Source organism: Oncorhynchus mykiss, chromosome 20 (genome assembly GCF_057628025.1).
Source record: "Oncorhynchus mykiss isolate SJ-2025 chromosome 20, ASM5762802v1, whole genome shotgun sequence".
Classification (NCBI taxonomy): Eukaryota; Metazoa; Chordata; class Actinopteri; order Salmoniformes; family Salmonidae; genus Oncorhynchus; species Oncorhynchus mykiss.
Window position 1 is genome coordinate 35109030 of NC_143041.1, and position 15534 is coordinate 35124563.

The 15534-nt window shown below is 43.0% G+C and overlaps 1 protein-coding gene across 32 annotated transcripts in view; it reads right to left on the reverse strand.

Moving 5' to 3' along the window:
• The window catches only part of LOC110498787 (neurexin-1a), a 560879-nt gene that overhangs the window by 93198 nt on the left and 452147 nt on the right, over positions 1 to 15534 (reverse strand). For all 32 annotated transcript variants that reach the window (XM_036956170.2, XM_090212981.1, XM_090212979.1 and 29 more), the window contains one exon: positions 8735 to 8906. In XM_036956170.2, the coding sequence (XP_036812065.1) occupies positions 8735 to 8906 (172 nt within the window). The remainder of the gene's footprint in view (positions 1 to 8734; positions 8907 to 15534) is intronic.

Here is a 15534-nt window from a genome sequence, read left to right on the forward strand (position 1 = left end):
TGGGCTTGAGTCCGATTGCAGATTTAGACAGCCAATTCATTCTAGACTCTTGACTCAGACATTCCGGAGGAGTTCTTGAACACAATTATTTCTGTCTTTCCCTCTGTGAGTTTAGTCTGCCGTTGAGAAATATTGTTGGTAAGTGAATGATTTGTAATTACTGTTCTCTATACACCAAATGAAAACCGGTGACTGAATTGATTAGAGAGCTAACCAACCTTCAACTAAATTAATCCACTTCCTTCTAGAAGTAGTTCTGTGCAACGATGAATCTTCAGAGTATTTTTGAGTATTTCAGTTTTTTGGGGCAAAGCCACAAAGGGGCTGTCTCAGAGAGTAACCAAATGAGTAAAAAGTGTTCAAATATCCTAAAGACTTACAGTATTAATGTGTGTGTGTGTGTGTGTGTGTGGGGGGGGGTATGCGTCTTTGTGTGCACGTGTAAATACAGTATATGTATGTGTGTGTGTGTGTTTCTGTCTGTCTGTGTGTTTCAAATCAAATCAAACTTTATTTGCAACATGCGCCGAATACAACAAGTGTAGACTTTAACGTGAAATGCTTACTTCCAAGCCCTTAACCAACAATGCAGTTCAAGAAGAGGAAAATATTTACCAAGTAGGCGAAAATAAAAAGTAATAATAAAAAGTAACACAATAAGAATAAGAATAACGAGACTATATACAGGGGGCACCAGTACCAAGTCAGTGTGCAGGGGTACAGGTTAGATTAGGTAATCTGTACATGTAGGTGGGGGTGAAGTGACTCTGCTTAGGTAACAAACAAACAGCGAGTAGCAGCAGTGTACAAGAGGGGTGGGGGTCAATGTAAATAGTCCGGTGGCGATTTTTATGAATTGTTCAGCAGTCTAGCCTTTTGGTCCTAGACTTGGCGCTCCGGTACTGCTTCCCGTGCGTTAGCAGAGAAAACAGTCTATAATGATGGTGTTGGAGTTGTGCCTGGCCGTGCAGTCATGAGTGAACAGGGAGTACAGGAGGGAAGTGAGCACACACCCCTGAGGGGTCCCCATTTTGAGGATCAGCATGGCAGATGTGTTGTTGCCTACTCTTACCACCTGGGGGTGGACCGTCAGGAAGTGCAGGTTGCAGAGGGAGGTGTTTAGTCCTAGAGTCCTTAGCTTAGTAATGCGCTTCGTGGGCACTATAGTGTTGAACGCTGAGCTGTGGTCAATGAACAGCATTCTCACATAGGTGTTCCTTTTGTCCAGGTGAGAAAGGGCAGTGTGGAGTGCGATTGAGATTGTGTCATCTGTCGATCTGTTGAGGCGGTATGTGAATTGGAGTGTGTCTGGGGTGTCTGGGAGAATGCTGTTGACCATCCTTTCAAAGCACTTCCACTGTGAGTGCCATGGGGCGGTAATCATTTAGGCAGGGGGACTATGGTGGTCTGCTTGAAACATATAGGTATTATAGACTTGGTCAGGGAGAGGTTGAAAATGTCAGTGAAGACACTTGACAGATGCTTTGAGTACACGTCCTGGTAATCCGTCTCGCCCAGTGGCTTTGTGAATATTGACCTGTTTAAAGGTTTGGTTCACATGGCTACCGAGAGCATTATCACACAGTCATCCAGAAGAGCTGGTGCTCTTGTGCATGCTTCAGTGTTGCTTGCATCGAAGCGAGCATAAATGGCATTTAGCTGGTCTGGCAGGCTCGCGTCACTGGGCAGCTCGTGTCTGGGTTTCCCTTTGTAGTCCGTAATAGTTTTCAAGCCCTGCCATATCCGATGAGAGTTAGAGCCGGTGTAGTAGGATTCAATCTTAATCCTGTATTGACGCTTTGCTTGTTTGATGGTTCATCTGAGGGCATAGCGGGATTTCTTATAAGCGCCCGGATTAGTCTCCCGCTCCTTGAAAGTAGCAGCAATAGCCTTTAGCTCGATGCAGATGTTGCCTGTAATCCATGGCTTCTGGTTGGGATATATGTACATACAGTCACTGGGGGGGGGGGGGGGGCATCATCGATGCACTGATTGCTGAAGCCGATGGCTGAGGTGGTGTATTCCTCAATGCGATTGGATGAATCCCAGGAACATATTCCAGTCTATGCTAACAAAACAGTCCTGTAGTGTAGCATCCGCGTCATCTGACCACTTCCGTATTGAGTGAGTCACTGGTACTTCCTGCTTTAGTTTTTGCATGTAAGCAGGAATCAGGAGGATAGAATTATGGCCAGAATTGCCAAATGGAGGGCGGGGGACAGCTTTGTATGGGTCTCTGTGTGTGGAGTAAAGGTGGTCCAGGATATTTGTCCCTTGTTGCACATGTGACATGCTGGTAAAAATTAGGTAGAACTGATTTAAGTTTTCCTGCAATAAAGTCCCCGGCCACTAGGAGCGCCGCTTCTGGGTTAGCATTTTCTTCTTTGCTTATGACCTTATAGAGTTGGCTGAGAGCGGTTGAGTTGGCTGAGAGCTTTTGAGTTGGCTGATGACCTTATAGAGTTGGCTGAGAGCGGCTGAGAGCAGTTGAGAACTCTCCTGGTAGATAGTGTGGTCGACAGCTTGTCATAAGGTACTCTACCTCAGGAGAGCAATACCTCGAGACTTCTTTAATATTAAAAATGGTGCACCAGCTGATATTGACAAAAAGACACACACCCCCACCGCTCGTTCTACCAGAGGTAGTGTCTCTGTTCTGCCGGTGGATGGAAAATCCCGCCAGCTCTATATTGTCCATTTCTTTGTTCAGCCACATCTCGGTGAAACACAAGATGTTGCAGTTTTTAATGTCCCTTTGGTAGGATAATCTTAATATTAGGTCATCAATGTTATTTTCTAACGATTGCACGTTAGGAAGAAGAATGGAAGGCATTGGGAGTTTACTCGCTCGCCTCCGGATTCTCAGAAGGATCCCCGATCTGCATCCCCTTTTCTTGTGTCTTTTCTTCATGCAAAAGGCGTGGATCTGGGCCTGTTTCAGTGAAAGCAGGATATCCTTCTCGATGGACTCTTTAAAGGAAAAGGTTTCTTCCAGTCCGTGGTAAGTAATCGCTTTTCTGATGTACAGAAGTTATTTTCAGTCATAAGAGATGGTAGCAGCAACATTATGTACACAATAAGTTAAAAAATAAGTTACACAAAACGAAAAAAATAACAAAATTGCACAATTGGTTGGGAGAAAGTAAAACGTCAGCCATAGTCTGTCTGTCCGTCTGTGTGCCTGTCCGTCTGTATTTCTGTCCGTCTGTGTGCCTGTCCGTCTGTGTGCCTGTCTGCCTGTGTGCCTGTCTATCTGTGTGCCTGTCCGTCTGTCTTTCTGTCCGTCTGTGTTTCTGTCTGTCTGTGTGCCTGTCTGCCTGTGTGCCTGTCTATCTGTGTGCCTGTCCGTCTGTGTGCCTGTCCGTCTATGTGTCTGTGGAACAGTGAGTCTCTCTATTGCACAGCTACGATCTTATAGAAACCATAGAGCCAGTCAGTCTATTAACCCTACGGTGTATTCTGTGTTCCTCCATGTTCACTGCACGTCACAAGACATTAATTTCCCCCCCATCTACCTGAGGCGAGGAGTGACGAGTGAATCTGTCCCCAGCCATAAAAACCCTCTTTAGTGTGGGTGAAAGCACTGGGCCGCCTGAAAAGGTCAACGAACAATACAGAAGAAGGAGAGGTGGGAGAGACAGGTTGAAATCATCTCTGGTTTGTACTCATGCCAAGATGGTTGAGTTAGACTCAGGCAATCCTGATCCTATGAGCTATGCCCCTCCCCTATGTCTCCTCTCCACACATAGGGCTGCTACGAGGAATTCCAGAAGTGGATTCTTAATTCTCAAAACCAGTGGTGATATCAAATATTTGTGATATATTATATTATATATGATATATTATATTAGCGCTAACAATATTACTGTGCCAACGTAGATGTCCTATTTTATACAGAGATTTTAAAACAATTTGTATGTTGATGTAGTGCCCATCGATTATGAATGTTTCAACTGCTGTGTTGAGAAATCATGTTACCATCAGTTTCTGTTTCAAAGAGCACCAAAACCTACAATAACCATGAGCCTCACGGTCTGTATCGTCCAATCACAGAGCAGATACAAGTCACGTGATCTATTAGCGAATCACTTGTTCCCTAACAGATTTTTTTAAATAGATTTTATTTCACCTTTATTTAACCAGATAGGCCAGTTGAGAACAAGTTCTCATTTACAACTGTGATGTGGCCAAGATAGAGCAAAGTAGTGCGACACAAACAACACAGAGTTACACATGGGATAAACAAACTTACGAGTAGAGTAGCATGCATTTAGTTTTATTTGCATTTAAGAGCTGTTGGAGGCCACGGAAGAAGTGTTGAATGGCATTGAAGCTCGTCTGGAGGTTTGTTAACACAGTGTCCAAAGAATGGCCAGAAGTATACAGAATGGTGTCGTCTGCGTAGAGGTGGGTCAGAGAATCACCCGCAGCAAGAGCGACATCATTGATGTATAAAGAGAAAAGAGTCGGCCTGAGAATTGAACCCTGTGGCAGCCCCATAAAGACTGCCAGAGGTCCGGACAACAGGCCTTCCGATTTGACACACTGAACTCTATATGAGGAGTAGTTGGTGAACCAGGCGAGGCAGTCATTTGAGAAACCAAGGCTGTTGAGTCTGCTGATAAGAATGTGGTGATTGACAGAGTTGAAAGCCTTGGCCAATTCGATGAATACGGCTGCACAGTATTGTTATGATATCATTTAGGACCTTGAGCGTGGCTGAGGCGTGGCTGAGGTGCACCCATGACCAGCTCGGAAACCAGATTACATTGCGGAAAAGGTACGGTGGTATTCAAAATGGTCGGTGATCTGTTTGTTAACTTGACTTTCAAAGACTTTAGAAAGGCAGAGTAGGATAGATATAGGTCTGTAACAGTTTGGCTCTAGAGTGTCACCCACATTGAAGAGGGGGATTACCGCGGCAGCTTTCCAATCTTCAGGGATCTCAGAAAGAGGTTGAACAGGCTAGTAATAGGGGTTGCAACAATTGTGGCGGATAATTTTAGAAAGATTGTCTAGCCCGGCTGATTTGTAGGGGTCCAGATTTTGCAGCTCTTTCAGAGCATCAGCTATCTGGATTTGGGTGAAGGAGAAATGGTGGAGGCTTCGGCAAGTTGCTGTGGGGAGGGGAGAGCTGTTGACCTGGGCAGGGGTAGCCAGGTGGAAAGCATGGCCAGCCGTAGATAAATGCTTTTTGAAATTCTTGATTATCGTAGATTTATCGGTGGTGACAGTGCTTCCTAGCCTCAGTGCAGTGGGCAGCTGGAAGGAGGTGCTCTTATTTTCCATGGACTTTACAGTGTCCGAGAACTTTTTGGAGTTTGTGCTACAGGATGCAAATGTCTGTTTGAGAAAGCTAGCCTTTGCTTTCCTTACTGCCTGTGTATATTGGTTCCTCACGTGACTTGTATCTGCTTTGTAATTGGACAATATAGCAGCTATCGAGTGACATCATGTGTTTGCTAAAAGACCATGTGACTTGTATCTGCTCTGTGATTGGACTATGCAGACCGCTGCAGTTCAAACTCATAATAGACACATCCTTGTCCACTTACCCTCGCCTTATGCCCTTGGGGGAATCCCCGTCGGCGTCTTGGAGGGCGGTCCAAATGATTAGCCAAGCAAGGGAAGTTTGCAACATCAGCGCCTCAGCCATCATTTTTAGTCGAGTTTGCAAGTGTACAATTATGTTCACTCCGGGGCCTGAAACGCCCCATAATTCAATTTGCATCGACTGCACATCCGCTAAGAAAAGTCAGAGAAAACTTAAAAACATCATCAATGGAGAAGTCAACATACAAGTGTAAGTAAAAATAAATGCAAATAATTTAGAAATTGTGCTACTAATGCACATGACGACACAAACAGTTCTTGTAAAAAGTAAATATGTTTTTGTTTGGTTATCTTTTGGAAATTGTAGAAATAAAACTGTTTCCTTCTTCAGAAGTTAATTCATTTGCTAGCTATCATACAGTAGGTGTATATTAATAATTATATATTTAATATAAGTAGACATGCACTCATAATTGACTGTAGCACATATAAAGCACCCACAAGCTACCGGTGGCTGAAAACACAATCATTGCTAGATGAACGAGTGACGTATTTCCGGCCAAGGATGGTCCATTTAAAAATAATTCCTTCCTCCCTCGCCCCTTGCCCTGCAAGTGTATACTCGTCATTATACGTCATCAGAAGTGTCCACTTCATTTGAGGGCTGAGGGGATAGGGTGTGTCTTTTAAGTGTTTGGACCGCAGACACAGTGTTGTACCCGTGACTTTTTTTCATATACCACAGTTTTTTTCCAAGCAATTTCTAATATTTTGTATGAGCGGTTCACCCCATTCAGGGAGGCCTGTTGGAGCCCTATACAAGGCAAGGGCTGTATTCCAAACATGTGAAAGACACACCCTCTCCCCTCAGCCCTCAAATTAAGTGGACACTTCTGATGACGCATCATGATGTATGATATGAACTACCATTCCAGTGTTTTACTTGCTATATTGTATTTACCTTGCCACCAAGGCCTTTTTTTGCCTTTACCTCCCTTCTCACCTCATTTGCTCACATTGTATATAGACTTGTTTATACTTTATTATTGACTGTATGTTTGTTTTACTCCATGTGTAACTCTGTGTTGTTGTATCTGTCGAACTGCTTTGCTTTATCTTGGCCAGGTCGCAATTGTAAATGAGAACTTGTTCTCAACTTGCCTACCTGGTTAAATAAAGGTAAAATAAATAAATAAAATAAAATGATGAGTTGACGCTTGCATTTCCCAGAAATGTGTCCCATGGTTGTGTTTTCAGTCACCATGGAACCACTGGTAGCTGTTGTGTGTGCTTTGTTTGCGCTACAGTCAATTATGATTGCATTTCATGTCTTGGCTAGAAGACAACGCATCCGCAGACATCAAATGCTAGCCATCCGACAATATCAGGTAAATTGAAAATTACAATGCATAAGTGTGATGTCAGGGAAAGTTGTATGCGCTAGCTAACGTTTCAAAAGCTAACCAAACAAAAACATCATTACTTTTACGATACGTGTTTGTGCCGTCATGTGCATTAGTAGCACAATTTCCAACTTATTTACATAAATGTTTTATTACACTTGTATGTTCAGTTCTCCATATTGATGTTGGTTTTAAGTTTTGGCTGAGTTTTGTTAGTGGATATACAATCATTGTGAATTGAATTATGGGGCGTTTCAGGCCCCGGAGTGAACAGAATTGTACACTCACAAACTCGGAGGGCTGAGGGGCTTACGTTGCCAACTTCCCTTGCTTGGCTAATTGTTTGGACCAACGGCAAAGATGGCCGCGGGGATTTCCTCAAGGGCATAAGTGGAGGAGGGTGTGTCGTTTATATGTTTGAAACGCAACCAAGCTCCTTCCCTATTACTCAAGCCCCTTCCCTTGTCTTACACCCTGCCCCTATAAACTAGTCCCCTCCTCCAAAGGCTCTTTGAATGAGAACTGTCATGGCAGAGAGTGGGTAATATGTTAATATTATATCTTATACATCTGATATTATAAGAATACAGTGAAAATGTTTGCCATTGCAGGCATCATTGAGTCTCCCTTCATGATGTTTGTCCAGAGGATAGACGTAATCCTTAGAGGAACTGATATCACAGGAAGAGACATGGCCATTGTAATATTTCAATCGTTATGTCAATTAATGGGATCTTAAGAACAAATATCCCCTGGATTCACTTAACTATTGCATTTACTTAGAGTAGACCATTTTGCAACACAATCTCCAAAGAAACTTGGCGATAACTGCCGCAACAGAGATATGTCATGGCTGGTTGCTATTTTAATTAGAGTATATTTTGCATATGTCATCAGTCAGTCAAATGCGCAAAAGTTTAACCGAAACTAACGTAGACTAAAATTAGGAATTCATTCAGAGATTTTGGCATTAGGGTAAAGTTGATTCATTCCGAGATTTAGGAATTAGGGTTAAGTTTAGGCATTGATTCCAAGTGTTTAAGGTAAACGTTTAGGTTTGGAATATGGTTGAAACACAAAAAATACAAAACAAGCGCCTAGCACTGGGATTGAACCCATTCGTGTTGCCCCTAGTGGACAGTAGGAAATTGTCATGGAAATAAAATGCCATCCCATACCATAGTTTCACCATTTAAGATATGCCTAAATATGCCAGAATTCACCAGAATTTGCTGTCTTGACTTACTTCAGTGAAAGCAACAGGTGTCAATAGGTAACAAAATGTTTTAATTTCCTGGTTACATTAACCTGTATGACAAACGCTGTCACCTATATTGAGACATGTTCAATAATTCACCTGACTTGGATCGTCTGTAGCCTTTGTCAAAGCCTTTTTAGCAGTTCAAATGTTGTGAATTCAAGACCCCCCAAGCGTTGACATTTAAAGCCTTCTCAACCAGACAGTCATCGTTCTCCTGACATGTTGACATTTGAAAGGATACTGTCTCGAAAACCAGATGATATTATCATGAGAAAGAAGCACAGTATATATATATATATATATATATATATATATATATATATATATAAGACACACCAACCAACAAAACAACATCATTTCATACACCATTTAAAATAGCCCAATATTTAACCTCAATATCAACCTTTCCTGACAACAGTTGCCCTTCTTGGTCATTTCAAGCACAGGTACATTCAGACTATGGTAGAGAGCACTGTGAGCAGAGAGGATGCTGGGAAGGTAATAAGGCGTGTCTTACCTGTGGGATAGCGCTCTATGACAGGTAGGTCATCCACCTGTAGTGTGGCGTTACCGCCACTCCGCGTAAACTTCACTATATGGTACTTTCCATCATTTACAAACTTTGCTGTCTCCTCGATATTTATGTCGTCCGTTCCGACATTAAATATAACTGCAATGTTTCCTTTTTCCTGTTGAGACAAAGAAGAAAGAGCAGAGAAAGTTTAGAGATGAGAAGGAAGAGTATTTTGTATGTTCCAAAGCAGGTGTTTGGTTGCTTCATAAAGAATAGCAAGGTGTAAGAGTCATTGTGTTTGTGTAGTGATGATGATGCTGATGACCACATCCAGGCGGTGCCACTCAACCTTAGTTTCCATGTGATTAAGTTTACAAAATGAAAGGAAATGGTAATCTAATCAAATCTGAGACTTTACAAAGAAGTACATCTCAAAATAATGCAGCCTGACTCGATTTCCTTGTCAATATAAATGTAGTTATCAGTTCTAATCAAGTGATACAACAACGTCCACAATCAATATGTATTTCTGTTTAGCCACTGAAATCAGGTTCCAACCAAACAATACAAATATGAGTAGGCTACATATTGATTAGATAATGCATGCTAATTCAGTAGGGTGAGCAATGTTTTCCCCAAAAGTCTATGTTTTACGTCTCCCGAGTGGCGCAGCGGTCTAAGACACTGCATCTCAGTGCTAGACGCATCACTACAGACCCTGGTTTGATCCTGGGCTGTATCACAACCGGCCGTGACCAGGAGTCTCATAGGGCGGTGCACAACTGGTCTAGCGTCGTCCGGGTTAGGGGAGGGTTTGGCTGGGGTTGTCCGTCATTGTAAAATAAGAATTTGTTCTTAACCGACTTGCCTAGTTAAATAAGGTTAAATAAAATGAATACATATGTATAATAAATTAAGTTGTCCATGGTGTGTATTTTTTACTAAACCACCTCTGTTATTTTATGAGCGACAAGATTCAATGACACTCAGAAACATTTTTTACTGACAATTTTTCCCCCTACTCTTTTCATATCAAGATGACTATTTCGCCTTTGGGATAATGAGAGAGACCATCTGTGTATTGCTATGTGCCCCAAAGCACAGTTTAAAACTCTCCTCATCAGTTTAACCATCAGGGCTTTAGAATCCAAAGAGAAGGTGGGAATCTAATTTCAGGGCAGATTGTATGTGACATTCAGATCCTGAGTAAATCGCAAAATGATACTGATTCAATCAGAGTTTCACATCAAACAGGAATTAAATGATAAAAAAAAAAATAATGTTCCAGCAGGGACATGTTCACTTTTGTCTGGCTGTTCCATGTCCCCTACACAGGTCAGGCAGTCTCTCTTTCAAGTTCATGTCTTATTATTTGTCATATGTACAGGCTACACATGGTATACACCGTCCAATGAAATGCATGCTTGCAGGGTCAATGCAGCAACAACTAGAAATAGTAAAAGATAAGAATACAAACAAAGTAAATGGCTTAGTAAAGTAAAAGTTCTCTCTCTCTTTCTCACCCCACCCCCCTCTCTATCTCTCTATCTGAGCTGGTACTGTATGTAGGGAGCAGTTGGTTGGAGGATCAACCCTACAGCGCAGTACAGCAGTACACTGCATGAGATTATCCAGTCAGCATAGCCTCTCTCTCTATCTTTCTTAGCCCATCTATCTCTCCTTCGCTCTCTCTGTCTATCCCTCCCTCCCTCTCTCTCTCAGCCACCTCCCTCTAACACAGAGTAAGTAGTGAGCACATCCCACAGCCAAAAGCTACTTCCCAATTAAAAACATTTGTAGTGTGTCACACCAGATTACCGAAACTAGGACGGTTCTCTGGTTTATAAATGTAATTTCAAAGGAAGCCAAGCGCTAACACAAGATCGTAACAACTGATACCATTAAAGCTACAGTAATACATTCCCTCACTCCCCCACAGCTCTTGTTTTGAAACAGACAAACAAAAAAAAGAAGGGAGAAAACTCTGCAGTTAAAATGTTGATAATAAATCCCACTTTAAAGCTACAGTCTGGGAAGCTGTTTGATGGTTACTTCAATTATTGATATGTACCATCTGCTATACACCAGAACAAGTGGCGGGGACCCTGTTTTGTCCTTTTTCAAATCACAGAATTTAGTTTTAAACTGAGTTTTAAAGAACACGATCTGAAGCCTGACCCCTACTCCATGTATGAAGGAGAGGATGATGGGATTGAGGCATGAGAGAGATGGAAGGATGATCTGGAGGGCGTGGAGCAGAGGAGTGGCACTCGGCCTCAAGAGTAATCTTCTTCAGGAGGGGAATAGACCCCCTGTGGCCTCTCCAGGATCACAGCGTGTGTGTGTGCTTGAGTGTGTGTGTGTGTGTGTGTGTGTGTGTGTGTGTGTGTGTGTGTGTGTGTTCCAAGATCACAGACATAGAGCTTCATGAACATAGCCCGGGGGCCTCACACGGGGAACAATGCTCATCAGATGAGCACAGTAGCATGGCCGGTTATATTGACACCAGGGCTGTGTATAAAGTGGCACCCTAGATACTGCACTACTAAATAGGGAATAAACAGAGTCACTAAATAGGGAATAGACGCATTCCAGGCCCCTGCACTCCACCGTCAGCTGAGCAGATATACAGAGAGAGGGAAGGCTAATGAATGGTATGAATGCAACAGAAAAACGTATCCATACATTGCATTCTCTGATAATGGAATTATTTTGTCTTTTTTAAGCAGATTTTTTGCAATGCTTGCAGTGTGTACCTCTTTTCTCAAGGACTCCTGCATAACATCTGACTGCAGTGACAGCACTGTGTTGTGCTGAGCGGGCAACTACCTAGCTAGCTACTTTCAAGGACTGTCAAATGCATAACTAAAAATGACACTAATTCATAACTTTATGGGGCCCTTACTCCACAGCAAAAAAATGACATCAAAACAGGTTTAGTAAAAGAGACGAAAGCAATTAAAGTCAGGCTTTTAATAGTCCTCCTTCAATCGCTGTTTAATGATCCCCAATGTCTCGTTAATGAATTCACTGCATTTAGTCACAAATTGCCTTTACAATGTTCTAAAGCAAAAAGAACCAGTGTCCTTTGAGAGGGAGAGGTGGGAGCTTAGGGGCAAAGAGAGATGAAGGTAGAGAAGGGGGAGAGGGCAAAACAGAGAGAGAGAGAGAGAGAGAGAGAGAGAGAGAGAGAGAGAGAGAGAGAGAGGATCTCTCTCTCTCTCTCTCTCTCTCCATGATGTACTACTTTTGACCAGGGACTAGATTGGAATACCGAATAGGGTGCCATTTGGGACACAGTCCCAGTCCATCTTACTGCAGCCCTCTATCCCCCACCAGCTCTAGCCCTTCTATACCCCACTCCCCAGGATAGAGAGCTGTGTTCTGGGTAAGTGCTGTCCCTGCTGGGTAGCACCCCTGGGAAAATGCACATATATAACCCACACTGTCGGCACACCCCAAGATACAACCCTGCCCATTGTGTGTGTGTGTGTGTGTGTGTTTGTCACCGCACACCGAAATACAACCCATCCCATTCTGTGTGTGTGCTGCTTAACCCTGAGATCCAACCCACCCCTTCCAGACAGTGAGCACGATGCATGCTAGCATGATTAATTGCCTATCAAGCTGAAATTGAGTTTAATTAACTGATGAGTTGATCCTACGGTTATTCTCCTCTCCTCCAATCTTTTTTCATTCTTTTTTGGTTCTCGTGTTCTTGTCGTTCCTCTCATGCAGCTGGAGGGTAAGGGTGTGGGTGTGTGTGTGTGTGTGTGTGTGTGTGTGTGTGTGTGTGTGTGTGTGCGTGATACAGCAGTGCTGATGTCCGTAAAATCTATACCCCGTAACCAACTCCCCATCTGCACTGTGATTTTACTACTACTGCTACTACGTGACTAGAACAGCTGCAATACTGGAAAGTTGTAATAGTCTCCCTTGGAGGCGTGTGTTCCAATCCCACTTCAGACACCAATGTAGCACGAATTACAACCACAAGAAAATGAACACTTATAAAGAATGGCTATAACATTGTCACTATATTACCATTGTTTCAGCCATACTGAAAATTGTATACAGTACAGTACCATTATCTTCATACCACTCTAGTCTATTGCCAATACTGCTCTAGGTCTGTTGCAAAGGCTACAAGACATATCATCTCTGATACCATCTAATGTATTCTGCATCGTCTAGTTTAACTGACAACATATAATGAAGGGAGACATATATAATACACTCAGATTAAATCTCCCACTTTGAAAATGCCTCAGGCAGCAAACCATTGTACAGTATCTAGTTACAATATAATTATATTGACATTGCCAAGTAAACCCTGAGCATACATGTACAATGATCTCAACAACTCTACCCCTGTGGAGATGACCTAAATCATAGTGTGTGCGTTCCAAATGGAACCCTATACTCCTATAGGGCTCTGGTCAAAGGTTATAGGGAATTATATTATTATAAACATTACAGGGAATAGGGGACCTTGTGGAAAGTACAAGGTATGCTTTCCTTTTTCCCACCAGAGTTGTTTCCCATATTTCTAATTAGGGAAATAAATCCTACCGAATATAAACATAACCAGCCAGTCTGTCTGTGTCTGTATCAGACACTCATTGGTAAAAAAATTGTTGGTTATTGTGTGTGTGTGTGTGTGTGTGTGTGTGTGCGTGAGCGCGCGCGTGCGCTTGTGTGTGTGTGTGTGTGTGTGTGTGTGTGTGTGTGTGTGTGAAGAGCCCTAAATATTGATTCATTGTTAATCTCCTTCAGGCCCACAACAGCAACAAAGCAAAATAGGCTTTATGTCAGGCTGACAAATAGTTCACACTTTTTTATCCTCTCTCCCAGCCCAGGAAGAAAAGAAAGGTTATCCTCTCTCTCAGCCCAGGAAGAAAAGAAAGGTTATCCTCTCTCTCAGCCCAGGAAGAAACTAAAGGTTATCCTCTCTCTCAGCCCAGGAAGAAAAGAAAGGTTATCCTCTCTCTCAGCTCAGGAAGAAAAGAAAGGTTATCCTCTCTCTCAGCTCAGGAAGAAAAGAAAGGCCATCCTCTCTCTCAACCCAGGAAGAAAATGAATGTTATCCTCTCTCTCAGCTCAGGAAGAAAAGGAATGTTATCCTCTCTCTCTGCCCAGGGAGAAAGGGAATGTTATCCTCTCTCTCAGCCCAGGGAGAAAAGGAATGTTATCCTCTCTCTCAGCCCAGGGAGAAAGGGAATGTTATCCTCTCTCTCAGCCCAGGGAGAAAAGGAATGTTATCCTCTCTCTCAGCCAAGGGAGAAAGGGAATGTTATCCTCTCTCTCAGCCCAGGAAGAAAAGGAATGTTATCCTCTCTCTCTGCCCAGGGAGAAAAGAAAGGTTATCCTCTCTCTCAGCCCAGGAAGAAAAGGAATGTTATCCTCTCTCTCAGCCCAGGAAGAAAAGAAAGGTCATCCTCTCTCTCAGCCAAGGGAGAAAGGGAATGTTATCCTCTCTCTCAGCCCATGGAGAAAAGGAATGTTATCCTCTCTCTCTGCCCAGGGAGAAAAGGAATGTTATCCTCTCTCTCAGCCCAGGGAGAAAAGGAATGTTATCCTCTCTCTCAGCCCAGGGAGAAAAGGAATGTTATCCTCTCTCTCAGCCCAGGGAGAAAATGAATGTTATCCTCTCTCTCTGCCAAGGGAGAAAAGGAAGGTTATTCTCTCTCTCAGCCCAGGGAGAAAAGGAATGTTATCCTCTCTCTCTGCCCAGGGAGAAAATGAATGTTATCCTCTCTCTCTGCCCAGGGAGAAAATGAATGTTATCCTCTCTCTCTGCCCAGGGAGAAAAGGAAGGTTATTCTCTCTCTCAGCCCAGGGAGTAACGGAAAGAAAAATAAGAAGTGTGAAGTGGTCTTTGAATCAATGTGTGTGTGAGATTGAGAGAAAAATAGTAAGAGAGAAAGGAGAGAGAGAGAGTAAGAGAGAAAGCGAGAGAGGAGAGATAGAGAGAGAGAGAGATAGAAAGAGAGGGAGACAGATGAAGAGAGAGAGAGAGAGAGATGGGGAGAGAGAGAGGGAGAGAGTAAGAGAGAGAGAAAGAGAGAGAGATAGAAAGGAAGAACAAGAGAGAGAGAGAGAGAGAGAGAGTGCGTGAAAGACAGAGAGCGAGAGCAAGCGAGCCCCTGTCCAGATGCTCTCCCTCTGTGGTGTACAGTAGAGGATAGTTACCTAATGTTTTCTTTGTTTATGCGTCATACGTGTTGACAACCATTGTGCACCCTCCATATTTCACCCGTCCGATTGTGTGTGCGTGTGTCGTGCATACTGTACATGCGTATGTTAGTCTTTCCTAAAATGGAATGCCTTAGTAAAGTGGCTGGGCCATGCACTCCACCGTTTCACCTCGTATGTATTAATTACCGCTGTTCTGACAGTAGCCTTTTTATAGCCAGGCCATTAATGAAATTATACAGGTAATGGAATTATTCGGAGGGAGAAAATTATAATTCCTCTAACACACACACACACACACACACACACACACACACACGCACGCACGCACGCACGCACACACACACACACACAGCAGTGGCTTCAATGTCCTCTATATTCCTTTGATGTCATTCAAAGCCTGTCTTGTCTGTCTCAGCTTGAAGAAGAAGTGACCCAGCAAACTAGTTGGTTCTGTGAACGTTCCCAGAACATTCATTAGCTTGCCCCAAAAGTTTTATCAACACAAAAATTGTCCAGATGTGCTGATGATTATACAATGTTTGCATGAAAACATTCGCCTGAGCATATTGCAGTAAGATAATTACTCCATTTGCCTTTAATTCAGC